We start from the raw sequence: 26,169 nt of genomic DNA on the forward strand, positions 1-26,169 counted from the left end.
GCACTGTTTCCCCCTCTACGTGTTTCGGGTGTGTCGGTCGATCGGTGTGTGTGCGGTACCGGTGTGGTGGGTAACGAAATTACGGTGTTTTTTTATCGCTTTAAATTAACTGGTTGATATTTAAAAGTGTGGCTTTGTTTTAATTGTCTTTGTGATTAAGGAATTTGTGTGGATTAATTTTAGATTGAGTTGCATTTTAGAGAAGCGAGATTGTGGTGCATCCATGATTTAAGCTCATGCTTTTTTTATTGGGATCGGCATTCACATTCACAACAAAGATTGTGCATTTATCACGTGGATGGTTTTCATGCGGAATTTGTGCAATACGGCGAGTATTTTTAGTGAAAGGTGCATGCCCTCGTTGATTGGCGATTTGTTGTGGTATTTATTTGTACTTGTTCATATTTTGGAAATAATTAGTTAATAATTCTATGAAAATTTCCACTCAAAATTTCCTTAAAGAAAACCATTACTTCTCTTCTTACAAATTCTCTCGTAATAAATCTAAATTTCTGCACGTGCTTTGTACTGGCCTTGAAAACCTATATTTTAACCGAGATTCCACTCCATCCAAATTCCCTACCTGGATTTAAAGGTCACTTCTTATAACGACCAATTTTAAATAACTTCATTACGTATTCAAATTACATCTAAACTAATTAACAACCGAACAATTAATAATTCCATAAAAAAGTCCCACCCCACCACGAATAAAAATCCATAATCTTAACTCCATTTAAAAGAATCATCCATTTATTTCTCTCCCATTACAAGATCCCCACAAAGTTTAAAAATACATGCAAATTCTTCACAGTTATAAAGACACGCACACACTTGTTGTATCCATATAAAAATGCACTCTTTTTGCCCACCACCACGACGACCACGAAAGAACATTGTCAGCATCGCCGTGAGTGAGATACCGTTGCTGCGTCTCTCTCAAATGCAATTGTGTGATTTATGAAAATGCACCAAGAGGATGCAAATATACCGTTCAAATATCTTTTCTTCTCCTTCTCATTTAATTTTAGCTACCTGTTCAACGGACTCTTCTATTCTAAACTAATAAGCATTTCGTTTGTACCCTCTGATTTATTAGCCCCTCGTAAATAAGAATGTGTCACTTTATCACACACGGGGAAACCTGTAACCATGGCGACCATGTCGAACCCTTTATACTCTCGAACCCCACACGTTTTTGCGTCCCCTTCATTCACCGGGTGGGAAAATGATTGGAGCATTTTTGGAGAGAGAGAGAGACTTTGGCGAGGGGTGGATTTGGTATGGGTCAATTTTTGGGATGCGTTTTTCTAATGTATAAATTCGTTATACTGTGGGTAAAGCTCCGCCACGTGACCTTTCCCCTTGGGGAGTTGGGGGGAAGGTTTGTGTGAAATTTATTATGAAATTTGGGTGATGCATTTACCAATTTGGACATTAATTTTACACAGTTTTTCTACAAAAATTACAATCGATCTCTGCGAAAACTCTGGTAATTCATCACAATAAACGTGATCCCACTGTTTGACTCAGTCACCCTTCGTCAGAAACGATGACACAACAACCTTCAGCTATAATCCAGAGAGAGGGATCCTCTCTCGACCCTCTCGCATCGTCGTGGCGGTGTGGGAATGGGAATGGAGAAATGGTGGTCAGGATATATAGGAAATCGTATAAAGGGAAGAAGGGTCAAAGAATTTATATTTCATTTATATTGCACCCCAAACACGCTGCCTTTGCGTTAGTTGAGTGAGAGATGAGATGAGAGAGATGAGGGTACAAGTGGTAAACGTGCAATATGATTAGGTAATATGGTGGATAGATTTTTTTTTGAGGGGGGGGGGGCAAGGAATTGTGGGAATTATTTTTATTAAAAATTATGGGTAGCAAGTGTCGGATGGAGATTATATTTTTAAATGGACATGATTTTGTACAGTCGAAAATGTGCACGTGAAATGTAGGAATACATTCGATGAATAAAAATCCGTGGCACAATTTCAACTTGAAACTTTCAAGTGCATTTTTAATTTTAAAGTGCACAAAATCAGTCAAAAAGAATTAAAGTTATCTTTCAGAGAGAAAATCCGTGAAACTCGATCATTTCGTTGCAACAGAGATGTCAAGATAAGCTTAGAAACACTTGACCTTTATCTCCTGGAATGTGTGGCACTGATGGAATTGTTTTTGTTAAATTACCCAGTTTAATTGTAAAAAAAGAGTTGTTTTGTTGATGGGTTTTTTTTAAAAGATTGAATTTCAGTGAGTCAAAGTGGAAATTCTTAATGCGGGTGAGTATGAATTTTTTTACCAACGTCGTCTCCCAACTGGAGTGGAAGCACGTGTGTGTGCAGATTTATTTACTTTAAGAGTGGATAAAAACACGGGGTTTTTATGGGATGTTTATTATTCTGTTTTATGAAATTTTAAATGATTTCTAATTTTATAACAAATTCTAATAATTTGAAATATTTTGTAGTAAATGTTTAAAAGATCCAAAAAATACACCCACCTTTTTTCCTGAACAGAAAAATTGTCCAATAAAAAATCCAATAATTTCCCTTGTTAATAATCGTTTAATAAAACGTCACAGTTAACAAACTTCACTTTTTGTCAGTTGTTTTGGGTCCATATCATTCCAAATTAACCTTAAAGTTGTCATTCTTAATTAAATAATTGACACTTTTCCACTTAACTTTTTCACACTTTTGTCTTAAAATCCGTTTTTATTAAACACCAAATTTATCTTAATATACGACCAAAAAGACACATTTACTTCTCTCGTAAATAAAATCTCGCATATTTATTTTAACTTTTTAAAACATTAAAAAAAACAATTTTCGGCGTCAAACTCTTCCAATTTTTCTCAAACTTTCACTCTACTTTCTCTTCTTAATAAAATCAAAATTCCCCTTTTTCATCAGTCTTACAGTTAAAAAATCCTCGCCGCAAACTAAAAACCAGAAATTGTTGACACCCGACGCAAGCGAGGTGTATCTCGAGAGATGGAAAAGAGCGTGTTTTCCCGAGGAGCTCTTGCCTCTCCAAAGTAATTCGTTAGACTGAACTCTTTTGGTTCATCCAACAACACGAAAGTCGACGAAAAGAAGGTGGTGGTGGTGGTGGCAGTAGACTAGTGGACATGGTGGCAAAAGAGGGATCATCACACACATCAATGAAACCTATGCTTTTATAGAGAAAATAGAACAGATGCAGCAGCAGCAGTAGAGTTAGGGTGGGACGACAAATCCATCTACTTAACATACACAAAATATATACAACAAAACCTTTATAACACAAAAACCAGAGCTAAACTGGGAATACTGAATAAGATGGATATGCTTTGTTACACGAGTGAGAGAGAGATATTTGAGAGAGGGGAAATATGCCTAGAAATGCACGTAAGCAACACCGGTCTCTCTCTGGAGAGGTTAAACTTTTTGGCTGTGCTGTGGTGTTAGTAAAGAGAGAGAAAGAGTATTTTAGGGTATATAGGAGTGGGGGGGATGAGGGGCATTCATTATTTTTGTAGGGAATTTAAGAGTGAATGTGGTAAATTTAGTTGGTTTTTAAAGGAAGTGTTTTATTTGTGAGAGTAATTTTTTAGAGGAAATTATGTGATTTTTCTTTAATGAGGGGAAAATTTACAATTAAGAAAATTGCATTAGAAAAGCCGTAGCTTTTAATAAAGTGGACAAATTTTCGCACCCTTTCTGAACCCTCCCTCGTTTGGATATTATTTTGGACAATTTCTCTCTCGAAATATACATGCACCGGTTTCGCTGCTCTCTCCACTCGTCGTCGTCGGTGGAAGGTGAATTGTGTGTGACCAAGTTTAACTCTCTCGAAACAAAACATTGCTCGAGAGAGAGAGAGATAGCGACTTTCTCTCCTCGAGCGTAGTAGCAATTGTGCGGATATTTGTGAGCGATGGAGAAGAAGAAGAGTGAGTTATTATATGCAGCGGGGTGACGCTATATATGTGGAATCAGGGGTGATCACTGGTCGGTGTGGGTCGTTGGGTTGTAATCAGGGGAATTAATGGTGATGATGGGTTTGATTTTTTTGAAGGGAATTTGTTAATTAGTGGGGTTTTAATTGTGGTGGAATTTTAGGGGAATTGCTGAGTGGTAAATTGGGAAATGCTGAGTTTTTCTTAAAGTGGTTTTAATGAGTTAATGAAACTCATTTTACAGCAACGATTTTTCCGGTGACATGGACGCCTCCTGAAAGCCACCACGCTTTCACTTTGTCACACGCATATCAGAGTGGACGCAGGGTGGCGGCGTACCTTTCTCGTTTTGTGAGAACATAAGCTCGAGAGTTTGGCATGGCTTTTGTGATGCTATGTAAACTCGACCACCACAGAGATCACTCACTCACTCCGAGGGCAAAGGGATAGCCAGGGAACGAATGTGGGATTTTTATAGATTAAGGGAGACAAGTGTAAGCAGGCGCTTTGGGGAGATTTTTTTGTTATTTTTTTGTAAAATTTCAATGTCTGTCAATTAGGACATTGATTTCGACCAAATATTGTGACCCGAACGCCATGACTCTGGTCAACCTTTCCCCTTAAAATAACCCTCATAATCACGTGACTAATCCAAAAAATCACTAATCAGCTCATTTTTTTATATCAAACCCTGTGATAAAAGCCAATATTCAAAACAATTTCCAGCCTGGTCGTGGGGTCATGTCCTCCTCGTCGTAAAGGGTTCAGCCACCTTTTCCTCTCTCCACCCTGCCAACTAACATGTCTCCTCGTGCTGGACGAACAAGTGGTGTGCATTTCTCTCTTTCGTGATATATCAGCTCCACAGTCACGTTGGCAGTGGGCCAAAAAAGCGAGTCCGCGATGTGCTTTCTCCAGCCTTTCGTCTCGGTCATCACCTAAGAATTTTATCACGAATATGCACGCGCATTTCGGAGAGAGAAGGGTAATTAAATTTAGGTTTTAGGAGCGTAGAAGCGTATTTGGAAATATTTCATGTGTGTGGAATCGATTAGGATTGATTTTTTTGTGATGATTTAATAATTAGTGGAGGAAAGAGGGGGGAGTTTATGCTTTGTTGTTTCCGGTTGGGGAGGTGGTGTGGAATCGGGGATTTTCAACGTTGTTCTTAATTTGTCATGTTTGGAAATTCCTTTTGCATCCACATTTCATGGATTTCCGCGTATATAAATCTGGTCAAAAGAAGTGTAAACTCTGATTTCACTTTCTCCGTTGAAAAAAATACTACAAAGTCAACAAAGAGAAATGAAGGAGAGAAAGTAGAGAAGGTGATGAGAGTATCGAATGCTTAAGCATAAATTGAGTATGGGATCGTAATACGGGTGAAAAAGGGTGGATGTGAAAGTGAGGGAATTTTATGGGGAATATGTGGGTTTGTTCTTTAGTATGATTGATAAAATAAAATATTTGATAAAATAAGTATAAACTCCGCTTTGGAAATGCAGAAATCGGCAGAATCTCAATTTTCCATTGAAACTTCCTGAAAAATTTCACACCCCAAAAAAAACCTAAAAATAGCCCCCAAAAACCTGACGTAATCTTCTTATTACTCTGTCTCTCTCACCACGTAAATTGGTCCCCACTCACCACGAACACAGAGAGAAAAGCGTGGATTTCTTTGTTTCTCACTCTCTCCCACGCGCGTGGAGAGAGTGAAAGCAGTGAAGGAGGAAATGCAGAAATATACAAAAGCGCGTGGGTGTCGTCCCACGAGGGACTCGAACCCACTCTGAAAACGCCCACCTTTTTTTCGTTAATGTTATGGGAATTTTTAAAGGAATTTGTTTTACTAAATTTTTATTCGCGTTATTTACGAATTTGTTAACAGTATTTTTTGATTAAAAAATTTCACAACAGAATTTTCTCTAGCACGATTTTTACGATCAACGATCGAGGAGAGTAAAAATTTTTTTAGTTTATAAAAATCACAGCAAAATAGTAACTTTTTTTAAAGGCAGTGTTAGGAACACCTTTCTTTACTTAATTGGACGACGTTGTATAAAAATTATCACACTTTTTCATCATCGCTGCGACCAGCGGCCTCTTGACTCCCCTCCTCGACCACCACGGCCAGCCATACCCCTCGGGTGATGGTGATGGTAACCCTGCTGCTGCTGCTGTTGCAAATCCCCTCCGCTGTACCCACCAAAGGAATGATCGTAATAAAACCCGTTGTTTAATCCGTCACCACCTCCGCGATAGTAATTAAATCCTCCTCGTCCGCGACCTCCGCGACCTCTCTGCTCCCCGAACCCCCTCTGCTTCCCACGATTATGATGCTGCTGCTGATTCCTCTCCGTCTTATTAACCACCGGCGGATTAACTTTCTCCTTGCAATACTCCCCGAATAATTTCAGATCCTCCTCAGAAGTGAGTTCTAATTTCAAATTTTCATAAACGGCCGGGAGTAAACACAAAACGTCGCTCGCCGCGTAGCTGATCATCAGCTCGGTCAAAGGACGGGCCGCCCAGAAGGTTTGGTTCTTTTTGTAGACGCCCTGCAGGAAATTATTGAGTTTAACACATTAATATTGGCAATTTCACTATTAATTAATGAACAACCACCTTCACGGCATCCTTAAAAGGGGAAGGCGGCCCCCCATACGTCCGACAAATTTTATCCAGCCCCACATTTTTCTCCTCCTTCTCATTCGGACCCAAGTTCCTTTTTTGAATGACGCGATGGGCGGCTTGGGTGTCAAACACGTTGTTCAATTGGATTTGGAACTGCTGGAGGAGGCCTTTGGAGTCGCTCGTGCAGTCGTGCATCACCTTTTATTTTGGGGGATTTGTTAAGTAATAATTAATAATTAGCGATTATATTAAATTACCTTGACGACCTCTTCGGACTCTAAAATTCTCCTAAGCTCATCCCCCAAGAGAGGTTCTGTTTGGACGTCGAAGAGGAAAACCTCCCCGGTCATGTCGCTGATTTGGACGAGGGTCACTTTCCCGTTGTTCCGATCGCCTAGGTTGACGCCTTCGCAGTCGCAGGAAATCACGGGGGAGGTGAGGAGTTTGGTGATGGCGGAGGTGCCGGTGGGGAGGTCCGTTATCAGGGTGGTGGTGGTGACCTGAGGTGAGTTATTTAGTGGTTTTTAGTGGAAAAGTGGGTATTTTTATATGGAAAATAGTGTGGAATTACCAAATACTGGACGAATCTCGCGAGGGCATCCTCCACTTCGAAGGCGTGTCGCTCGAAGGGGTTCAGGGGGCGGTTGGGTTCCGTGAGGCGACGTTTTGCTCGGGGGGTTTGGTCCGTGAGGGGGGAGGAGGTGGTGGGGATGGGGGGTGGTGCAGGAGTGGAGGGTGATGAGGATGGTGGAGTGGTGGGGAGGGAGGATGAGGAATCGACGGATTCTGTGGGTAATTCTGCGGTGGATGAAGTAGATGGGGGAGATGCGGGAAGGGAGGGGAGTGAGAGGGGTGGAGGGGAGTCGATTTCCATTGAAGGAGGGAGAAATTTGTGGGTATTATTTATGACCCGAAATTACTTAAAAACCCTTCAAAATTTAATTAAAAAACTTTATTAACCACATAAAAAAGTTGTCCACACGACTCCGAAGTACAAAATTGACTTTATTTTTCAATTTTCCCGCTCCATCCAACTCGATGACAATTCTCTCACTACAAAACCTTCTCACCTCTTAAAAAACCCCCCTAGAATCCCCCCCACCCTCCCCACCCCCTCCTCCTCCATGTGAAAATGATGCCCCCCTTTAACCAAATGAAATTCACACCCCTGACCCAACCCCTCTTTTAGAATCCCCACGATTTTCATGTATTTCTCCCTCTCTTCAAAGTCCTCGCCGGGATCCCCTTTCACGATGCAGACTCGTAAATCGGGGGATGAAGCTATTCTCCGGGCCATCGCCTCGATGTTAGTGTCTCCAAGGAAACGGAACGACGCTTTTATGTTGGTTTTTACGTCGTGGAGGAAGCGGAAGCGGGGTTCTCCGTTGTTTATTATTTTTGAGGCGCCCCTTTGGAGGAGGATTTCACAGGCGGAGAGAGGCAGCTGACCCCCTCGGGAGTTGTATAATTTCTGGAGGATCTCCGAGTGTGTGTAGGAGGGTCGGACGTTAGAGGAAGTAAGCTTCGTTTCCATGGCGAACGCCTGGGCGACGACGTTCTGAAAACCATGGGTCGGGTCGTTCCGTGGGATCGGGTGCAGGTTGTCCAGCGCGATGTAGTGGGTGACTTTTCTGAGAGGATTTATTATTAGATTTATTAGTGATTAGTTTGAGAAAACTAGGAAATTATAAAAACTCACTCCGGCCACGCCGCCGTGAAAATGAACGAAATCACCGCCCCCAGCGAGTGTCCCAGGAGAGTGACTTTCGGCCAGTTGAAGTGTTTCATTATCCGATGGATGGAGAGGAGCCCGTCGAAAAAGGAGTGGTAATAAAGGGAAGTGGTGTGAGTGGAGTGACCGTGGCCGGGGAGGTCGAAGGCGTAAATTGGGGTGTTATGGAGATTGTTTGAGAGTAGGAGGTGGGGGATGAGTAGGTTGAAGGAGTTGGAGTTGTCCTGGATACCGTGGAGGCAGATTATTGGTGGACACGGGGGTGGGGTGGGTGGTGCAGTGGTTGGTTGCCATAGTTGTCCTGTGATTATTTTTTAATAATAATGCGTTGTCATGGTAATGTATGATTTTTCTTATGCAAATAATTTTATACGTTAAATCACCTGCCAAGTGCCCCCCCGTGACTGGAATTGGTATTTTAACCTCCTTCACCGTAAATGTAGAAAAGTGTGGTAATTTCCCCAGTGGAAATTTAAAAACCTTATTCCGCAAACAAATCATTGTTACCGTGACTACACACGTGGATTTAAAATGATGCAACTTTAAGTTAATGATGAGATTCCGTTGCCATGGTAATTTTCCCAACAAGCTTTATTCCATTTAATAACCAATTTTTAATATAGCATAATTTTTTTAAGTTAAATTAATCCCCCCCCCCCCACGTAATTTCCAGAAAAAAAAATAGAATCCATGGCAACCTTTTTAGAATTCCCCCATGACGTTATACATCAGCCGCTTGAAGGACCCGCTCTGCGCGATCCGGTCGTGAGGCATCCCAACCGAGTTTAGCTAAGGATAGGAATTTTTATTAGTAACCATGGCAACCAATTTTAGTAACCAAAAACCCACGTTATAATTATGATGCTGTTGCTGTTGGACGACCCTGACGCCCTGCTGCCTGGGGGCCTGGACGCGTTGTTGCACGGCTGCCATGGCAACGCCGGGACCTTCCTCTTCTAAAATTGCCCGATACGTGGGTGAGTTTTGGGGCTTGAAGGCCGGGAGGGAGTCCGGAGTGCGGTGGACGGGGGCGGATAAGTGCTGGGTGGAGGCGGGGGGTGTCTGAAGAGGTTGTTGGTGTTGGTATTGTTGCGCATGTGCAGAAGGTGGTGGTTGTTGTTGGCTGTGAGTTTTTTAAAAATGAGGGGAAATTGTAAGGAATAAAGAAATAAAATAGTGAGAATTACTAATTGATTCCAGTCTGAACGTAGATGGCTTCGGAGACGTTTTGGTCAGAGTAGAGCGAGCGGGGGTTGATCCCCTGCCGGTGCACCAGCGCTTGGTTCTCGTTTAAATTGGCCACCACCGTCTGAGGAAGTCGCGTGGGTTAGTTTTTACGATATAAAATAATAGTTAATTACTAACCCTCTGATCCAGCGGTCGAAAAGTGGTGGGCTTCCCCTTGATCAGCTTGGTCTTGACCAAGTCAGGTTTTATCTTGGGGTTCGGGAAGACGAGTTGGGTGGTGCGGTAGGGCTGCGGATTTATTAACTTTTAGCGGTGGATTTTGGTAACGGGCGACTAATTATTAATTATCAAACCTGCGCCTGGATATCGGCCCTCTCTTTTTCCTTAATTTTGATGACGTCATGGAGTGAGTCCAGAGGGTCGGCGTTCCCAGGGAAACGCGTCACTGGGAGAAATTCAAGAGGTGAGTTAGGTGATTGGTACATGCTGTCCAGACCCGTCAGCACCTTGTCCAGCCGGTAGTGACCTATTTTTGATGGTGAGGGACAAGTGGGGATGGGGGTGCTTGCTGGAGGTAGAGATAGAAGAAGGGAGGTGGGAGAATATATTTTAGTGAAATATGCAGAGGAGATGAGAAAAAATGTGCAAAAGTGATGCGATTAGATGTGAGTCAAGGCGAGTGAAGTTAATGTTGCAAAATCTGTGAGAGAGAGAGAGGAAGTTGGGGTTATTTTTAGACGTTTTGGCGAATTGTGTTATTTGGGTGAATGTTTAGGGTATGGGGGACACACGGCGTCCATGGATTTTATGTCGGACGTAAAGATGTGGGTCAATTGGTGGGGAAGGAATTTTAATCAGTAAAGGGTCCTCAAATTAATCAGTGGTTACTAAAAAACGAATAAAACCCCTTCAAAAAACCGCACCTGGATTGTAGTAAAACGCCAGTTTAAAGCCTTTCTTCTCTCTTTTTAATACCACTCTTTTCCCACTAAATCTACTAGAATTTTCTATTAAAATCACCACAAATTACTAAAATTTACTTCGAATATTCGCTTAAAAATCGTCACTCCACCAACAAACGCTCAGCAGTCCAACCAACAGGACGGTTGGAATCCCATTGGCCCACATATTCTCGAACACCATCCTCCCCACGTCATCTCTCAAAAACATAAGCTAATTATATCTCATATGTGTAACCAGACTTGGATATTATTTCCATGACAACCAGCATATTAATATTTCCCTTGGAGACATGCCAAAAAAATATATAAATAGATTATCAACAGATTTTATTTCCATAGCAATAACTTTTTTTTATATATAATAAATATAAATTTGCTTTTAAATATACTTTTTTTATAGATTTAAAGCTATATAAATGTTCACAATAGTAACCATAGCAACGCAACTACGGGAATGTATTTACTCATCATTATTCTTCATCTTGTTCACGAGCACTTCGAGCAATCGAATCGTTTTCTTTATTTTTTTGTAACGTTGGTAACACGTTTCCATGGATGAAGAAGAGGAATATTTCTCCTCTTTTTGAGGCTTCCGCCCCGTCGTCATGGTGAAATCAGATTCAAATCGGCGCAGGGTTGAGCGCAGGGCGCGCTTTTCTTCGCGCAGTTCAGTGAGGCGCGCCGTGAGGGTGGGTCTGCAATTTATTTATTTATTAATTTGGTTACCATAGCAATTAATTAAGAAATAATCACTAACAAATCCATCAAATTCCACGCTTCATCTTCGATTTCTATGGCAACACCATCGATTTCCAGATCCATGTCAATTTGCAAAACACGTGATGTCGTCTCTTCCCCCAGCTCCCCCAATTCCAGGACCCCATTTTCCGGGACGACCCCCAAGAATTTCCCCCCACCACCCCCACTGGAGGTCGATTTCCTCCCCCAACGTTTCACCTCTCGATACCTTTCGTACAGCTCTCGAACGATTTCCTTTTCCTCCTTTTTCGTCGGACGACCGTGTTTCCGCTCCAAAATTAATAGCTGTTTTTGCAAAGAGTTCTTTTCTTCCTGGAGTTCCGCGGGGGTCATCAGCGAGGGGGGCGTGGTGGACAGGGGGATTTGTGTCACCGTGGTGGTGAGGGAGGTCAGGGATTTGTGGGGGGTGGGGGGAAATACCCCAGGGGGACAGTCGTGGAGCGCTGTAAATAAATTTTAATTTTAAAAGCGCGCTGTTGGCGGGGAATTTAAAAAACCTCTAAAAAAAGACTAACCCCCCATTTCCCTTTTGATCCTGGCGACCCCCACGAGGCATTTTTTCATATCTTTATTCCCCAATTTGTCCGCATAGCTCGGACGATAACCGAAAATCGTCTCGTACTCGTCCTCGAAACGCTTGAGATTCCGCTTCAAAGTGGACATTTCTTTGGTTAAATCGTTCAGTTTGGACTCTGTCTCGGCGTAGAGGAGTCGGCGGATGGGGGGTCCGTCCATCTGCGCCATGGGGGGCGAGGGGGGCAGGTCCATCGGGGAGGGGGTTTGGCTTAGGGACAAGAGGTGCGGGTTGGGGGCCAGGGTTGAGTTGGAGCGGGGGGACAGGAGGGGGTCCTATGGAATTTATTTTTTTAGTTGCCATGGAAATAACTTAAATTAAATTAATAAGATCATACCCCCCCTTGAATGGCCTCAAGAAATCCCCCACCACGGCCCCCAGTGGAATCCTCTTTGGGGATGATGATTTCCTCGATGGTGACGGTTGGTATGGCAGCAACCTCGCTTTTCTCACGGTGCCGTTTCCGACGGTGTTTCTTTTGGTTGCCATAGTAATTTATGTTCCGTTCTATGTCACGCTCGGACTCGGCGCAGTAGGTTCGATGAGGTTTCATGGGGTTGTCATGGTGATGGGGGGTTTCAGAATAGTGGGGGTGGGGGTGGTTGGGGGTGGAGTGAAGGGGGGTCATGGTGGAGGGTTCACCTGCAGTGGGTGTGGTGGTGGTAGAGTCCGGTCTGCAATTATTTTAGAATTAGAATTGGTTACCATGGAATTTAAATAATAAATAAAAACTACCTCTTCCCCTCCACCTCCAGGTGATTGACCTCCTCCTCCGCTTCGCCCCTCTTCCGCTCCCCTTTCTCGATCTGCCCCATGAGTGACTTCCGGAAGGACTTGACCCCCGTGAAGAACTTTGAAGACGTCGGGGTTGTCGTCGTGGGGGTTGTGGTTGACGTGGGGGGTGAGGGTTTCGTCTAGATTAAAAAGAGTGTTGCCATGGTTATTTTTATAGAAATAAAGAGTGAAAAACAGACGTTGATTAACCGGCAATGACCTCACTCGATTCGACTCCTTGCCAACAAATGCATTCGAGTCACGGATGGAAATAGCTCTCGAGATCGGTGTTGGAGAAAAAAGTGGTTACCTTGACGACGTTAACTTCATTGTTGTCGCCATCGACTTTCACTTCATCCTCTTCGTCCTCCTTGGATTTCGTCGTACAAAAGGATCGTCTTCGAAATTTAAACATTTTCAAAAATCCTGGGCGATCCGTGAGGTGAGGAATTTTTAGGCCGGAGAGGTTACTTTTTTTTTGAGGTTTTTAATATTTTCGCGTGGAAATGAGAAACTACGGTTGCTTCAGGAAATGCGTGGAGACGAGTTTTAGTGAAATCATTTGGTGGGATCGACGATGTTGGCGGAGATGGTGGTGTGGCGGCGACGATTTGGTGCTGTTGAAAAATGGAGAGAGAGTTTATCAGTGGTTTTAGAGTCTTTGTGACTGCGCAGGCGCGTGAGAGAGGGTAAGTTTGGAACCTGTTCAAGAATTTGTTATTTGATCGAAAATAATGTTGACAATGGGTTTTTGGTAATTAATTTTGGGATAAAACTGGTTCAAACTGGTGAGAGAGAGAATCTGCGTTTCAGTTCGTTCACATGGGTATCGATTTTCTTTTTGAGGGGGAGCGAGAGTGGGGAGCGAGAGGAGTGGGGGGGGGAGGGAGAACACCGGTGGACAGCGGAGGAGGAGAGCGTGCGTGAAGTGATTATTGGGACGTGATTGGTTATTTCTCCACGGTGGATCCGAATATTCGGGGAGTGAGAGAGAAAGTCGTTTCTCGGGGAGGGAGTAGAGAAAAGAGAGAAAATAGCAAGGAAATTAACAAGTATATACCACGTAAAGAAAATTAGATTAATTTCAACAAGTATATATATAAATTAACAAGTATATACCACGTAGATACCAGTAAATTAGATTAATTTCATGTGGGAAGGTAATTTCTCGGTGGTGGAACTATCCTAAAATTGTGTATTATTTCAGAATTTCACCGATGAGAAAACCTCACACAAAATCTCTCTCTCTCTAAAAATAGAGTAAACAGAAAAGGTCACCTTGAGCACGGAGCAGCCGTAAAAAACAGAGAGAAAGAGGAAATCTGCTGGTTGCGTAATTTGTTTACCTTTTTTGTCGAACCGGTAGTTTCGGTTTATTGGAATTGTTTTCTTTTAATTGACCTGGATTTTTTTGGAGGGTAAACAATTGTTGTTAGTAGTGGATGGTGTGGGGGTTTTTTTTAAGGGGGAGTTGATTACAGGGGTGATTTCAAATGGGGTGGAACTCGATTGGGAAATAAGTCGGTGTTTTTTTCAGGGATTTATATGGAGAGGAAATTTCGCTCACCTTTGGTCAGAGGATTGGTTGGGTTAATTTTAGGGAAATTAATTGAGGAGAGGCCTCCTGCAGTGGGAATTAATTCACTGCACAGGAAAAAAACATGCGAATTAATTATGAGAACTCACCTCCTCCTTCAGAATAAATTCCACACTTTTTTCTTAGAGAGAGAGAAATTCCAGAGCAGAGCAGCAGCGAGCAGAGTTCTCTTCTTCTAAACAAATCCACCGATCGACTGCTCTGTCCACGTAGATTTTATTTTCCGTGTACGTGAGAACGTGAGCCAAGACTTTTTGTTGTTGCCAAAATATTTCTCAGAGCGAGCATTTTTTGGCCTGGTTTTTATTTTTTGTAAATAGTTTTGGCTGTTTTTTTAGGAATTGTTTAGGTGACGGTGGTGGTGGTGGTGGGATTAAAGCGTGGTCAACTAGTCGGAGTCGTTGGACAAATCTGCTGTAAAAATCAGCCAAATATTAAAAGTGATGCAATCCGCACGGATAATGATGAATGCCAAATCACACTTTTTTTCTCCTGGCAGACAGCCCAATTCTTCCTCTAACACCCGTCTGTGTCCTTTTGACATTGCACAAATTTATTTATTTTTTCGTTGCCATGGAAATGTTATAATTATGAAAATATATTATTCGTCGTCTTCTTCTTCTTCTTCCTCCTCCTCCTCTTCTTCTTCTTCGCTCTCTTCTAAAATAGTCGAGTCATTGGTGGTGGGGGGTGTGGTCGTGGGTGGGGCGGCGGGTTTTTGTGGTTGGGGGTGTGGTTCTGACTCCTCCTCTTCAATTTCCTCCTCCTCCTCCTCTTTTGGCTCCTCCCCTTCCTCACGCCCCTCCTCTTTCTCCACCTCCTCCCCACCCACTTGCTCCCCCTCCTCTAGCTCCTCCCCCCTCCACCTCTTTGGCATGTCCTCCAGCCACGGGGGTATGTCCCCCACGGCCCCTCCCTTCATAAACACCTCCTGGCGATCCTTCCACGTCCGGTCCACGTTCTCTCGGTACTGCTGGATGAAGCCCTGCACACAAACTTGGTTGTCATGGCAACTGAATTTCCAAAAAAATAAAAAATCCTCACCCCCTCGAACAACTCCTTCGTTTCCCCAAAGGGTTTCAAACCCAGGCGTCTCTCGTACTTTGAGGCCACCAGGATTTTGGGCTGCGTGATTTTTAAGAATTTTTTTTATAATTTCCATGGAAATAATTTTTTATAAAAAAAATTACCGGGTATTTCCCCATCAGCGCCCTGCACATATAAATTATTATTTAAATTAATTCCATGACAACCATGAAGAAAAAACTCACTCTGCAGGTAGTCCCAATTTCATGGCTTTGTGACGTAATTGCTGTTTTTCACGCTCTTTCAGTTCTTTAAACTATGGAAACAATGATTTTTTTAATTAAAAAAGAACTTCGTATAGCCCGAGTCAGGGGGAGAATCCGTGTCTCAATTTTTGTCCGGACACCCACTCCCCGTGTAATTTTAAAGACACTTATCGTCAGAATCAGACATACGGACAGACACAGACAGACCGATCCCATAAGCCCCCCCCCCTGACCCTCGTGTTTTAAAAAAAAACTCACATCATACTCCTGCCTCTTGTGAATCTCCTCCAGATCGTAAACCTCCGTTTGTAATTTAACCAACTCCCCCCACAATTCCCCCACTTTCCGTTTTAACCTCTCCTTCCCCAAACCCTCCGCCCCCAAGGGTTTGATCCTCTGGGACATTGCGGTCGATTTCAAAATTGCTATCTGATCCGGGGTTAGTTGGTTTGTGGGCGTGGCCTCCAGGGGGATTAAAGAGGGGGCGGTCTATAATTTTTTTTTAATTCAATAAATAAATTTCCATGGAAATTACTAAAAATAATAAATTAACCTTTTCAATGACGAAATTCCTCCCTTTGTTATTCTCCTTATATTCCTGCATCAAATTTAACCTCCTCCGTTCCGCATCTTCGAGCCGCTTGGTTTTCTCAGCGATTTTCCGCTCGCGCTCTTCTTCCGCTTGTTCCGCGCGGAGCTGTTCTTCGCGCAGGCGGAATTCCGCCAAGGTCGATTCTTGCAGGGTCCGCGTGGCCTTTAGGATAAAAAATACTTATGTAACCAGTGTAAGTTCTCTCCGTTCGTGCGTCTTTACTCGTAAAAACGAAAAAACCAAGACCACAACTCGGGCCACTCGAAGTAAACTAACTGACCTTTCTTTTCTGGACTCGATTTTTCAACTTTTCCAGCTCTTCCTTTTCCTTCACCGTTTCGTGCTTCCATTCCTGGACAAAGATTTTCAATTGGTCCTGGATCGAGGTGTCCGTGGCGGTCAGGCGGCGGATTTTTGTCAAGAGTTGGGTTACTTCGCTGTTGAGGACGGAGGTGGAGGTGGTGGAGAGGGAGGAGCAGGGGCGGTCACCAGCGTCGCTGCGGATGGAAATAAATTATGAATTAATTGGAAATTAAGGGGAAAATTACTCACTTTTCGGGAAAAGTTTCCATTTCCGAAGGCTGGGCGACGGCGAGGGCCATGGTCACTTTCTCACTTTCTCTGGTGCAACAGTAGAGAGTGATCACTGATCAGCCAAAAATAGCCCACCAGCGGATGTATGAATGAAATCTGGATCCTCTCTCCCATCACAGATGTTCCTTCATTTGCGTCGTCGTTTTTTTCCCTGGCCCCAGTCCAAAATTTCAAATCCATTAGCGAATTTTTTTCCACACACTCTCTCCATCCGTTTCCATGCGAAATCTCACCCAATAAACTCATAGAGAAAAAAACACTCTGCGCCAACCAGCCCACTCCTTGAATCCAGTCACTCATTCTCTCTCAAAAAATCCACGTCATTCCTTCCTCTCTCGCTATTTTTTTAATTAATTGCAGCAGTGAAAATGTTCCCAAATAGTTATCCCCCTCCCCACCCACAAGCTGCACCACCGCAACAGCAACAACACTACCAACACCACGCCCCGCACAACCCACTTAATCAACAGCAACCCTTCCAGCAAAACCCCGTGATAAACCAGCAGCCTAATTACTATCCTCCTCAACAGAATTATCCTCCTCCTCCTCAGCAGCAGCAGCAGCCAGTCTACCCACCAACTTATCAACAAAATTCGTATCCACAGCAACAGCAACCCTACAACCCCTCCACCCCGCTCTACCCCCAACTGAACCAACAACTCTCTGGCCTATCAATAACCAACTCTGGTTTTAACCGCTTGTGGGGCTCGGACCAGGTCGATTTACTCAAACACCGCCATCAAATTTTACCTCCGTATGGAGTCAAACCACCGGAAATCAGACATACCAATGAGTTTTGGAGGGATAAAAATGCTGCCCCGGAGTGAGTATTTTATTTCTACAATTTCCCTTGGATAAAATTAAAATCATGTTTCCCACCCATAATAAAAAATTAACAATTTTCCAGCATCTTCCGCTGCACCCTGACGAAAATCCCGGAATCGAAAACCCTCCTCCAGAAATCCCGTCTCCCACTGGGAATCCTAATCCACCCGTTCAAGGACCTCACCCAGCTCCCCGTCGTCCAGTGCTCCACCATCGTCCGGTGCCGCTCCTGCAGGACCTACATCAATCCTTTTGTTTATTTCATCGATAATCGGAGGTGGAAGTGCAACCTCTGCTTCAGAGTCAATGATTGTGAGGCTTTTACACTTAATTTTGTCCATTAATTGGCACCAAACTAATAATTCTTCGTATTTCCGCAGTACCCGACGAGTTCCAATACGACCCTTTGACAAAAACCTACGGCGACCCCCACCGCCGTCCCGAGATCCTCTCCGGAACAATAGAATTCCTCGCCCCGGCCGACTACATGGTCCGTCCTCCTCAGGCCGCCGTGTATTTATTCTTACTAGAAACCACCGTATCCGCTCTGGAGTCTGGTTATCTAAAAATAATCTGCGACACGCTGCTCGATAATTTATCCACGCTTCCGGGGGACTCTCGAACACAGATCGGATTCATCACTTTCAACTCCAGTGTTCACTTTTACGATTTGAGTGGGAATACGGCGAAAATGATGGTGGTGACGGACGTGGAGGATGTCTTTGTGCCTTTGCCGGATGGACTTTTAGTTAAATTGGATGAGTTTGAGGAGAATGTGAGGGGGTTCCTCAGGGGGTTGCCCGGGATGTGGATGAATGGAGCGAGTGTTAATGGGGGGTCAGGCGGGAGCTGTTTGGGAGCAGCCGTGTCCGTTGCCCAAAAATTATTGGTGAGTTAACTAAACCCTCTAATAAATATCACCTCCTAAAATAAATAAAAAATCCAACAGGCCCCCCTCGGCGGCCGCCTCACCATCTTCACCCACACGCTCCCCACCCTCGGGCCAGGCTCCCTCCCCCCACGTGACTCTTCAAAAACCCTCCCCCAACTAACCAAAGATTTGAATCCGGCAACAGATTTCTACAAGAAAATCGCTCTGGACTGTTCCGGGCAGTACATTGCCGTGGATTTGTTCTTCACTGGGAATGCTCACTCGGACATTGCTTCTGTCTCTTGTATCAGCAAGTACTCGGGGGGTGTGTCTATAGGGTGAATGGGCTGGAGGGCCCGAATAGGAAGCTGTTTTTAGAGGGGTGTTTTAGTAGGTATCTCACGAGGAAGATTGGCTTCGAGGCGGTGATGCGGGTCAGGTGTAGTCGGTAAGTGGTTAATTTATTAGTTTTATTAGGGTGTAATTAATAAATAATTAACTCAGTGGTCTGTCGATCCACACGTTCCACGGAAATTTATTCGTCCGCTCCACGGATTTGCTCTCCCTGCCAAACTGCAACCCGGACGCTGGGTTCGGGATGCAGGTCTCGATCGATGAGGATCTCAGGGACTTTCAACACGTCGCGTTCCAGGCGGCATTGCTTTACACGAGCTCAAAAGGTAATTACTAACTCATTTTTTGATCGTAATTACCATGCTAATAACTAATTCCCTACAGGGGAACGCCGCATCCGTGTCCACACCCTCTGCCTCCCCGTGGCCTCCAACATAAACGACGTGATCCTCTCTGCAGACCAGCAAGCCATAGTTGGTTTAATAGCGAAGATGGGCGTGGACCGGGCACTCACCTCCTCGATACAAGACGCGAGGGAGGCCTTTCTAAACGCTGTTGTTGATATCTTATCGGCTTATTCCACCACGCAGAACGCGGTGCAGGGCGTGGGCGGTGGGTTAATCGCACCGGCCAATATCCTGCAGATGCTGCCCGTGTATGTTCATGGGTTGTTGAGGGGGGTGAGTAATGACACGATTATTAGTGTATTATTGCTAATTTTGTGTGTTTATAGACGGGCTTCCGCACTGACCTCAAACCCACCCTGGACGACCGCGTGCACTATCTCAACCAATTAAAGTCCCTCCCTCTCTATTTACTTATTCAAACGGTGTACCCGGACCTTTATCGGATCGACCAGGTCCTCGCCACGGTAGGAGTCTCTTTAATAAAAATTAGTAGTTAAACCACTAAAAAGTGTATCTCTGCAGCCCCTCCAAGAGCACGAAGCCCCCGAGGACGACCAGGACACGGACCCGCCCGTGGAGCTCCCACTCTTCCCTCTCCTCACCCTCGGGTCGGACCGGATCGACGCGAGTGGGGTCTACCTCCTGGACCAACCAGAGTCCATTCTAGTCTATGTCAATAGAAATGTGGGCAGGGAGTTTTGCGTGGATGTGCTGAATGCGCAGGGGTTTGCGTTTTTGAATGAGCAGGTGGGTTATTATTATTAGATAATTATTATAATAGTGGGTGTGCATATGACTATTTTTGTGTTTAGAACGACCTCCCCGATCTCCCCACCACGTCCAGTTTGCGGATCCGTAACTTTGTGAATTACCTCCAGTCCGTGAAGCCTTTTCCCGTTCCCTTGAGGGTTTTGAGGTGCGTTGACTCGTTGATTATTACTATAGGAAATTTATATAATGGTGTGATTTCAGGGAGGACTCCCGCGAGCGCCCCAGCTTCACCTCGAGTTTAATCGAGGACCGTGGCGAGTCACAAATTCCGAGTTATTACGAATTCCTTCAGCAACTCCAGAACCTCGTCAAATAATCATTTCTTAAATTCCAATTTTAAATTAAATTATATACACAAAAATCATGAAATAAACACATTTTTCCAAAGATAACCACAATTTATTCTCCCCCTTTTTTAATAAAAAACCCCTACTACTTATTCTTCTTCTCCTTACTATTACTAAACCTCCCCATCCCAACAAAACTCCTCTCCCTGATCGGCCCAATGAACGCATTCACCTTCGTCCTAAAAAACCCCAAACTCGAAGATTTACTAACGAAAAACTCCCCTCCGAACTTCTTCTCCAGTGCTAAACTAACGATTTTAAACCCCTTTTTAATCCTCTTGAGCGTAATCGGCCATTCGTAAGAGTTCGGAACGATCCCGTCGATCCCAGATTCGAAATAGGAAAATAAAGGGAACCAGACCTTGGTCCGTTTGGAGTCCCTCTGCATCAAGGCCTGGTTGTTGGCGAGGGTGTGATAATAAAGGAAGAGGCGGGAGGCGATGTAGAAGGCGATAAATACGTCGATTGAGTAGTGCTCGTGGGCTGCGAGGATGAAGAATATGCCGAAGGTGTTGAGGAGCCAGGAGAAGGTGTGGATAAAGTAGAGCCGCCGGGTGGTGTCTATTTAAAAGAGAGGTTAATTAATTGTTTAATTGGATAGAGTTAAGGACGCACATTCCGTGACGAAAAAGTTGAGCATTGTCAAAGCGACGGTGTGTCCGGAGAACATGTAGTCCCCGCAGGTTCGGACCCCTTGGATCGACATCCCTGCACCTTTCCAGATTAAGTAAGCGTTGTACAGACGGGACATCCAGTCCCCGTAGGGCTGTGGAGAGGGGGTTAGGTTAATTTGGTGATTTTTTACACAATATTCTAATTTAGGCTACCACTTAATTAGCTGAATTAGCCACTTGTTTTGATTTTACCATCCACTAGGGAGGTTTTTTAAGCCACCTAATAGTTTGGAACTTACCTAGTCTCTGTGTTTTAACCCTGGTTATGAATGGTGAAATCCACACAGGTTGCTCTCAAACTTATATAAAGCTCATATTGTTACATAAATTCTATATTAAAGCAGAAATTTACACCGTGGTTTTTGATCTCTTTAAGGAATCAGATAAATTCAGCTAGTGGCAACCACTTCAGCTAAATAGGAGGCTAGAAAAACCCCGTAGATTTCAAGGTAGCGTCAAGTGGCTAATTTAAGCAAATTAAGAGGCCAATATTTAAACCCTGTATAAAATTCACCCTGGGATTGCACTTGAGATGAGCCCCCGGGACGCTCAACGAAGTAATGAGCATGGTGACGCATCTGAGGAGAAACACGGTTCCGCACAAGGCAAAGAACCGTCGGATGAGGATGAAGCGGTGCTTGTGGAAAAATAACACGCCGAACCAGAGGATTAAGAGGATCGTCCCTGTCACCTCGCACATCTCGAAGGCCCACCTAAAGGAATTAATTATTAGTGGGTGGTAATTAATTTAGTGGATAAGACCCCATAATTAATAGAGTAAAAACAAAACCCTACGGAATGTGCGGGACGTGGTCGAGAAAGAGGTCCGGCAAGGGAGGATACTTTTCCATGTCTGGAACCCTGTCGTGGACGATGACCATGACGAGAGCGGTGATCCAGGTGACGACGAATAAATAAAACATGGCCACCAGGGCTTTGAATACTTCGGGTTGGAGGTTTCGGGCGTGGACCGTGGAGCGGAGCTGGGGGCGGTGGTGGAAGGAGTCCACGAGTGGGTCCACGGGGTCGGGTTTTATGTCCTCTTCACAGGAAGAAGAGGGTGACGGGCTGGATGAGGAGGTCAGGGAAGAGTCTGAGGTGCTTGTGGTGGTTGGTGTGGAGCGACGGCGATGGTGGCGACGCAGGTCGGACGTAGTAGGGGCGGAGCGTTTCAGCGTGGTGATGTCGTGGGTGAGGTTTTTCAGGGGGCCGAGGAGCTGCGGAGAGAAGAAATTAATAGATTTTCCATTATATTAGGGCAATTTCACACAAAAACTGGTAGACACCCACCCTGACCCCGATGACATCCCTGAGATCGGCTTCCGTGAGCAGGAGCAAGGCCCGTCCGTCGATCAAATGTTCTCTCGTCATTTTGGATACGATTTCTGGGTGGTGAGATTTCTGGGCGAGATAGTCGCCCACTTCGAGAGGGGTCCACTCGCTGATTTTTTTCTTCTTTCGCCTGCTCCGGGTTGTACTGCTGCTTGGAGGTGGGGGTGGGCTGAGTTTTATGCGGGGTGGTGTGGACATTTTTATCAATTTATTGAGTAAGTAGCACCTAGAAATTAGAAACGTGTGAGGAGAAAAACACCTGTGAGTGAGTCAAAATATGATTATTTTCTCACGTTCAGCTCCGTTGCGGGAGGTTGGAAATTTTTTGTTGGGAAATTCACACCGTCGTCGTCGTGAGTGGACTACGATTTAAAATTTACGAAGAAGAGGAAGATTAATTAAGACTGAAAAATAAATTACTAAATTAAATAAAAATGCCCACCCTGCAAGACACGACCTGCTGCACTTTATCCTGCCCAAACCCGGCGAAGTTGCAGTGCCCAACCTGTTTGAAACAGGGGCTGGAGGAGGGCTCCTTCTTTTGCTCTCAGGTTTGCCTCTCCCACTTAATTGTAAATTAATATTAATATTTTCTGGACCATTCCACCCCTTTTTTAGGACTGTTTCCGCACCTCCTGGCCCGTTCACAAGTCGGCTCACAAGAAAACCGGGGCGAAAACGGTGGAAAATGGCAGCGGAAGAAGCAACATCCTCGGCGTGTACGACCCCTTTGAGAACCACTCTGTTTTTAAATATAGTGGGGGTTTGAGGGCGGCGTATCCTTTGGGGGGTGAGCAGTTACTTATTATTGTCGATTAATTAAATGAAACTAACTAAATAATAACAAATAAACAGTAAAACGCGCCGTGCCCCCCTCGATCCCCCGCCCTGACTACGGCCTGGAAACCTCAGATGGGAAACCCTTATCCGAAATGGCCATCCGTGGCAGCTCAAACATCCGCGTGTTGACGGATGAGGAAATCGAGGGGATGCGAGTGGCGGGGAGGGTGAGTTACTCTATTTTTATATCACGTGTGACAAATAATAAAAACTGTGTCCCCTCAGCTCTCCCGCCAAGTCCTGGACGCCGCCGCCCTGGCCGTGACCCCCTCCACCACAACGGACACGATCGACGCCATAGTTCACGAGACCTGCCTGGATCTCGAGTGTTATCCTTCTCCATTGAATTACTATGGGTTCCCAAAGTCGTGTTGCACCTCGGTGAATGAGGTGATTTGCCATGGGATCCCGGATCAGAGGAAGTTACAAGAGGGGGACATTTGCAATGTGGATGTGACGGTGAGGTGGTTTTTAGTGAATTTTGGTGGGTTGGAAATTAATGTAGTTTTTGAATGGCAGGTCTACCACCGCGGCTTCCACGGTGACTTAAACGAGACTCTGTTCGTGGGGGAGAGGGTGGGGGAGGAGGCCAGGAAGTTGGTATGAGGATAACGCGTGGTTATGTTTAACTAGAACTAAACGAAGAAATATCCTTAGGTAACAACGACCTATGAATGCCTCCAGAAATCCATAACAGCGTGCAAACCCGGAACGAAATACCGCGACATAGGAAACATTATCCAAAAACACGCTCAGTCCATGGGTTTCTCTGTGGTGAGGTCCTATTGCGGGCACGGGATTCACCAGTTGTTCCACTGCGCGCCGTCGGTTCCGCACTATGCCAGTGAGTCCACTAATTCACTAATTAACAGTGACCAATTAACTAATAAACTATAAAAATAGAGAACAAAGCGATCGGAGTGATGAAGCCCGGCCACAGTTTCACGATCGAGCCCATGATAAACGCCGGGAGTTGGCGAGACGAGCAGTGGCCGGATGACTGGACGGCCGTCACGGTGGATGGGAAACTGAGTGCGCAGTTTGAAGAGACTTTGGTCGTGACGGAGACGGGGGTGGAGGTGGTCACTGGGAGAGCGAGTGGAAGGCCGTATTTCATGGGATAAATTATTATTTTTTGGATAAAATAAAACAATTTCTAATAAAAACACGCGTAGCAAAATAATTTATTTACACACTCCTAACATTTATAAGTGACCCTCCCCTTGACCCGTTGGACCCCGGTGGACCAGCTCCGGAGTTCGACGACGTCCACGCTGTCGCCTTTGATATTAACACTATCTGTGGTTTCCTCTTTCCACTCCTTTCCCACGGTGGCTTTTTTACTAAGATAAATTTTGAGGTCGAAGCTGCAGCGGGTGTCGAGCAAGGGGAGGAAGGTTACCGTGGCGGTGATTTGACGCATCACGTTCCGGATGGATTTTGAGATTTCCGTGAGGTCTTTTCGAGCGGTGATGGGAAGGGGTTTTCTAATGGTTTATTTTGTTAGTTTTGTTAGAGGGGGATTATTTTATAAATAATTACCCAGTGATGGTGACATCGTTGTCTTGGACGGTCTGGATGTCAAAGTCCCATTTTTCCAGGGTTTCCCCCGTGAGGGAGGAGATTATGACGAGGGAGAGGGATTTCAACTGGGATTTGGTGAGCCAGCCTGTGGAGGTTTATTAATTATTATTATTTATTATTTAATGAATAAATTAGAGTGAAGTAAACCTTCCAAATTAGGCAAAACGCTGTCGAAATAGTCCACGATTTCCTTGTCTTTACTGACAAAGAGGGTGATTCCATACTCTTGTTTCCGTTCGAAGGACTCTGGGGAGTAGACCCCGCGCTGGTACAGGATCGAGTTCACCGCGTGGCCTGTGGGAATTATTTATTATTTTTAAATTAAAAATTTTAATTACAATTAGATAATTAATTAAATAGACTCACGAAAAAACTGCGTAACAATCGTGGCGGATCCCGCGAGCGTGATGGGTTTCACTTGTTGGGAGGCGGAGGTGGAGAGAGATTTGTTCATTTTTTTTTATTTAATTAGTAAATTATTTAAAAAATATATTAAGTGTGTAAAAAAATGTAAACAAAGATTTAACGGTCGAGTTTATAATAGGAGAGAGAGAGGCTAAACACTGCCCGGCGCGGAAGTCACTCTCTATTCTGCTGGAGAAAGACACACACAAAATGTTAAAACTCTTGCGAATTAGAAATTTTACTAATTTCGGGTCCGGGATTTCCACCTCGGCGTCGGTCGCTGCTGTGCAGTCGGGAAGGTTTAAGGTCTCTATTAAGCATAATAATCCGTTGACTTATGAACAGGCCCATAAACCTCACGACATTGGGGCGAAGAAGGAGTGGAATTCTTTCAACACGGGTGAGGTTTTAATTTTTTTAAATTTACTTCGTTGGCCCGAACCAGGATTTCCTAAACTGACGTGTTTCCCCTTAGTTTCATTACTACAGACGTACCACACGCGGATTAGATAATCCCCTTTTCAACATTTTCATTAAAAACTAATAACTCTCTCTCTCTCCCCTGCAGAAAACCTCCCCAGCTTCTCCGTGGACCCTTCCCCCACTGTAATCTCGGACATGTTCATCCGGAAGTTCATCTCCGGAACCTGGCACGACCTCTTCGTCACGGAAATCACGATAAAGAGACAAGCGAACCTCATCAGGATCGGCGGGATCGTGCAGCGCTCCGTCCATGCGAGGAAGATTTATTGGCTGATTGGATATTGCGAAGAGATGCTGGGGGGATGGTTGCAGTGTGTGGTTAAAATGGAGGTGGTGACCATTGGGGGGAAAAGGGAGGTCGTTTTTAAGTATGTTTAGTTGTGATTTGTGGTTGGTTTCTAGTCTTTGAGATAATTTTGCATATGAGTTATTAAATATTAAATTGTTTGGATGGAAATTAGTGCGTTTGCAGTGAGTTTTTTCATTTTTTTTCATACGGTGGAGTCCTTCATATGCATGCAAATTCATCAAAATTGTGTGGATTCAGCAGCACCGCTCTCTCTCCGCAGAGCAGCACCATAAATTCAGATCCAATTGAATTCAATTAATTTGGGCACAAAAACTCCTAC

At 44.4% G+C, this 26,169-nt stretch overlaps 11 protein-coding genes across 20 annotated transcripts in view; 3 read left to right on the forward strand and 8 right to left on the reverse strand.

The window, feature by feature from the left end:
* LOC110842736 (zinc finger MIZ domain-containing protein 1) overlaps positions 1-3,141 on the reverse strand; it is a 42,491-nt gene extending 39,350 nt beyond the window's left edge. For 2 of the 5 annotated variants that reach the window (XM_035847444.1, XM_035847443.1), the window contains exon 1: positions 2,510-3,140. The gene's annotated coding sequence lies outside the window, so the exon portion shown is untranslated. Of the gene's footprint in view, positions 1-2,509 lie in introns of all 5 variants that reach the window. The other 3 variants (XM_035847442.1, XM_035847446.1, XM_035847445.1) reach the window with 3 other exon arrangements.
* A 2,636-nt stretch (positions 3,142-5,777) lies between these two features.
* On the reverse strand, positions 5,778-7,662 carry LOC110844124 (egalitarian protein homolog). 2 transcript variants are annotated; one of them, XM_035847525.1, is made up of 4 exons: positions 7,155-7,662; positions 6,850-7,083; positions 6,575-6,781; positions 5,778-6,507 (listed from the first exon to the last, which is right to left on the reverse strand). In XM_035847525.1, exons 1-4 carry the CDS (start codon positions 7,455-7,457, stop codon positions 6,031-6,033), a joined length of 1,221 nt encoding a protein of 406 aa, XP_035703418.1. In that variant the 5' UTR covers positions 7,458-7,662; the 3' UTR covers positions 5,778-6,030. The 2 variants fall into 2 exon arrangements, with proteins under 2 accessions (XP_035703418.1, XP_021945945.1); XM_022090253.2 differs by having other exon boundaries at positions 6,841-7,083; positions 7,155-7,660.
* LOC110842740 (probable serine hydrolase) lies at positions 7,650-8,920 on the reverse strand. The gene is made up of 3 exons (XM_022088540.2): positions 8,699-8,920; positions 8,283-8,616; positions 7,650-8,214 (listed from the first exon to the last, which is right to left on the reverse strand). Exons 1-3 carry the CDS (start codon positions 8,814-8,816, stop codon positions 7,650-7,652), a joined length of 1,017 nt encoding a protein of 338 aa, XP_021944232.1. The 5' UTR covers positions 8,817-8,920.
* A 97-nt stretch (positions 8,921-9,017) lies between these two features.
* LOC110842741 lies at positions 9,018-9,988 on the reverse strand. Its single transcript, XM_022088541.1, has 5 exons — positions 9,857-9,988; positions 9,681-9,791; positions 9,503-9,624; positions 9,165-9,438; positions 9,018-9,104 (listed from the first exon to the last, which is right to left on the reverse strand). Exons 1-5 carry the CDS (start codon positions 9,986-9,988, stop codon positions 9,018-9,020), a joined length of 726 nt encoding a protein of 241 aa, XP_021944233.1.
* A 787-nt stretch (positions 9,989-10,775) lies between these two features.
* Positions 10,776-14,508, reverse strand: LOC110844650 (protein FAM13A). 5 transcript variants are annotated; one of them, XM_022090901.2, is made up of 8 exons: positions 14,259-14,397; positions 13,919-13,973; positions 12,883-13,189; positions 12,534-12,712; positions 12,136-12,472; positions 11,740-12,073; positions 11,223-11,667; positions 10,776-11,160 (listed from the first exon to the last, which is right to left on the reverse strand). In XM_022090901.2, the coding sequence occupies exons 3-8, from the start codon at positions 12,985-12,987 to the stop codon at positions 10,926-10,928; spliced, it is 1,635 nt and encodes a 544-aa protein (XP_021946593.1). In that variant the 5' UTR covers positions 12,988-13,189; positions 13,919-13,973; positions 14,259-14,397; the 3' UTR covers positions 10,776-10,925. The 5 variants fall into 5 exon arrangements, with proteins under 5 accessions (XP_021946593.1, XP_021946591.1, XP_021946596.1 ...); XM_022090899.2 differs by lacking the exon at positions 13,919-13,973 and having other exon boundaries at positions 14,259-14,508; XM_022090904.2 differs by lacking the exons at positions 13,919-13,973; positions 14,259-14,397 and adding an exon at positions 13,851-13,867.
* A 172-nt stretch (positions 14,509-14,680) lies between these two features.
* LOC110844653 (troponin T, skeletal muscle) lies at positions 14,681-16,800 on the reverse strand. The gene is made up of 8 exons (XM_022090909.2): positions 16,606-16,800; positions 16,334-16,550; positions 16,015-16,215; positions 15,720-15,950; positions 15,441-15,511; positions 15,360-15,381; positions 15,214-15,294; positions 14,681-15,154 (listed from the first exon to the last, which is right to left on the reverse strand). Exons 1-8 carry the CDS (start codon positions 16,653-16,655, stop codon positions 14,771-14,773), a joined length of 1,257 nt encoding a protein of 418 aa, XP_021946601.1. The 5' UTR covers positions 16,656-16,800; the 3' UTR covers positions 14,681-14,770.
* Positions 16,801-16,873: 73 nt separating this feature from the next.
* Positions 16,874-20,267, forward strand: LOC110844651 (protein transport protein Sec24A-like). The gene is given in 11 exon segments (XM_022090906.2): positions 16,874-17,470; positions 17,555-17,784; positions 17,853-18,361; positions 18,422-18,659; positions 18,662-18,791; positions 18,848-19,023; positions 19,082-19,377; positions 19,431-19,568; positions 19,627-19,851; positions 19,917-20,020; positions 20,077-20,267. Coding segments are annotated over 11 exon segments (2,616 nt in total). The 5' UTR covers positions 16,874-17,015; the 3' UTR covers positions 20,192-20,267.
* Positions 20,253-22,511, reverse strand: LOC110844652 (sphingomyelin synthase-related 1). The gene is made up of 5 exons (XM_022090907.2): positions 22,187-22,511; positions 21,692-22,113; positions 21,411-21,609; positions 20,838-20,988; positions 20,253-20,783 (listed from the first exon to the last, which is right to left on the reverse strand). The coding sequence occupies exons 1-5, from the start codon at positions 22,424-22,426 to the stop codon at positions 20,308-20,310; spliced, it is 1,488 nt and encodes a 495-aa protein (XP_021946599.1). The 5' UTR covers positions 22,427-22,511; the 3' UTR covers positions 20,253-20,307.
* Positions 22,512-22,548: 37 nt separating this feature from the next.
* Positions 22,549-24,248, forward strand: LOC110844654 (methionine aminopeptidase 1). The gene is made up of 7 exons (XM_022090910.2): positions 22,549-22,779; positions 22,847-23,018; positions 23,084-23,235; positions 23,294-23,527; positions 23,588-23,668; positions 23,726-23,912; positions 23,972-24,248. Exons 1-7 carry the CDS (start codon positions 22,663-22,665, stop codon positions 24,190-24,192), a joined length of 1,164 nt encoding a protein of 387 aa, XP_021946602.1. The 5' UTR covers positions 22,549-22,662; the 3' UTR covers positions 24,193-24,248.
* LOC110844655 (mitotic spindle assembly checkpoint protein MAD2A) lies at positions 24,222-25,243 on the reverse strand. The gene is made up of 4 exons (XM_022090911.2): positions 25,019-25,243; positions 24,800-24,946; positions 24,611-24,737; positions 24,222-24,555 (listed from the first exon to the last, which is right to left on the reverse strand). Exons 1-4 carry the CDS (start codon positions 25,104-25,106, stop codon positions 24,267-24,269), a joined length of 651 nt encoding a protein of 216 aa, XP_021946603.1. The 5' UTR covers positions 25,107-25,243; the 3' UTR covers positions 24,222-24,266.
* LOC110844494 (28S ribosomal protein S24, mitochondrial) lies at positions 25,241-25,997 on the forward strand. The gene is made up of 2 exons (XM_022090709.2): positions 25,241-25,457; positions 25,626-25,997. Exons 1-2 carry the CDS (start codon positions 25,268-25,270, stop codon positions 25,916-25,918), a joined length of 483 nt encoding a protein of 160 aa, XP_021946401.1. The 5' UTR covers positions 25,241-25,267; the 3' UTR covers positions 25,919-25,997.
* Positions 25,998-26,169: the final 172 nt, after the last annotated feature.

This window comes from Folsomia candida, unplaced genomic scaffold (assembly GCF_002217175.1).
Source record: "Folsomia candida strain VU population unplaced genomic scaffold, ASM221717v1 Fcan01_Sc002, whole genome shotgun sequence".
In the NCBI taxonomy this organism is placed as follows: Eukaryota; Metazoa; Arthropoda; class Collembola; order Entomobryomorpha; family Isotomidae; genus Folsomia; species Folsomia candida.

Coding starts and splice junctions, on each gene's coding strand:
- LOC110844652 (XM_022090907.2), bottom strand. CDS start 22,426: ATGTCCACACCACCCCGCATAAAACTCAGCCCACCCCCACCTCCAAGC. Junction 22,114..22,186: donor GGGATGTCATCGGGGTCAGG/GTGGGTGTCTAC, acceptor TTCTCTCCGCAG/CTCCTCGGCCCCCTGAAAAA. Junction 20,784..20,837: donor CAACTTTTTCGTCACGGAAT/GTGCGTCCTTAA, acceptor TCTTTTAAATAG/ACACCACCCGGCGGCTCTAC.
- LOC110844124 (XM_022090253.2), bottom strand. CDS start 7,457: ATGGAAATCGACTCCCCTCCACCCCTCTCACTCCCCTCCCTTCCCGCA. Junction 6,782..6,840: donor AGTCCGAAGAGGTCGTCAAG/GTAATTTAATAT, acceptor CCAAAATAAAAG/GTGATGCACGACTGCACGAG. Junction 6,508..6,574: donor CTTTTAAGGATGCCGTGAAG/GTGGTTGTTCAT, acceptor AATTTCCTGCAG/GGCGTCTACAAAAAGAACCA.
- LOC110844653 (XM_022090909.2), bottom strand. CDS start 16,655: ATGGCCCTCGCCGTCGCCCAGCCTTCGGAAATGGAAACTTTTCCCGAA. Junction 15,295..15,359: donor CGCTGATGGGGAAATACCCG/GTAATTTTTTTT, acceptor AAAATCACGCAG/CCCAAAATCCTGGTGGCCTC. Junction 15,155..15,213: donor CGAAGGAGTTGTTCGAGGGG/GTGAGGATTTTT, acceptor GTTTGTGTGCAG/GGCTTCATCCAGCAGTACCG.
- LOC110844494 (XM_022090709.2), top strand. CDS start 25,268: ATGTTAAAACTCTTGCGAATTAGAAATTTTACTAATTTCGGGTCCGGG. Junction 25,458..25,625: donor GTGGAATTCTTTCAACACGG/GTGAGGTTTTAA, acceptor TCTCCCCTGCAG/AAAACCTCCCCAGCTTCTCC.
- LOC110844655 (XM_022090911.2), bottom strand. CDS start 25,106: ATGAACAAATCTCTCTCCACCTCCGCCTCCCAACAAGTGAAACCCATC. Junction 24,738..24,799: donor CGTTTTGCCTAATTTGGAAG/GTTTACTTCACT, acceptor AAACCTCCACAG/GCTGGCTCACCAAATCCCAG. Junction 24,556..24,610: donor AACGATGTCACCATCACTGG/GTAATTATTTAT, acceptor ATAAACCATTAG/AAAACCCCTTCCCATCACCG.
- LOC110844650 (XM_022090899.2), bottom strand. CDS start 12,987: ATGTTTAAATTTCGAAGACGATCCTTTTGTACGACGAAATCCAAGGAG. Junction 12,074..12,135: donor TTGAGGCCATTCAAGGGGGG/GTATGATCTTAT, acceptor TAAATTCCATAG/GACCCCCTCCTGTCCCCCCG. Junction 11,161..11,222: donor GCGTGGAATTTGATGGATTT/GTTAGTGATTAT, acceptor AATAAATTGCAG/ACCCACCCTCACGGCGCGCC.
- LOC110842740 (XM_022088540.2), bottom strand. CDS start 8,816: ATGATTTGTTTGCGGAATAAGGTTTTTAAATTTCCACTGGGGAAATTA. Junction 8,617..8,698: donor CACGGGGGGGCACTTGGCAG/GTGATTTAACGT, acceptor AAATAATCACAG/GACAACTATGGCAACCAACC. Junction 8,215..8,282: donor TTCACGGCGGCGTGGCCGGA/GTGAGTTTTTAT, acceptor AAATCCTCTCAG/AAAAGTCACCCACTACATCG.
- LOC110842741 (XM_022088541.1), bottom strand. CDS start 9,988: ATGTACCAATCACCTAACTCACCTCTTGAATTTCTCCCAGTGACGCGT. Junction 9,625..9,680: donor TTCGACCGCTGGATCAGAGG/GTTAGTAATTAA, acceptor CGACTTCCTCAG/ACGGTGGTGGCCAATTTAAA. Junction 9,439..9,502: donor GTTCAGACTGGAATCAATTA/GTAATTCTCACT, acceptor AAAAACTCACAG/CCAACAACAACCACCACCTT.
- LOC110844654 (XM_022090910.2), top strand. CDS start 22,663: ATGCCCACCCTGCAAGACACGACCTGCTGCACTTTATCCTGCCCAAAC. Junction 23,669..23,725: donor GGGAGGAGGCCAGGAAGTTG/GTATGAGGATAA, acceptor AAATATCCTTAG/GTAACAACGACCTATGAATG. Junction 23,913..23,971: donor GTCGGTTCCGCACTATGCCA/GTGAGTCCACTA, acceptor CTATAAAAATAG/AGAACAAAGCGATCGGAGTG.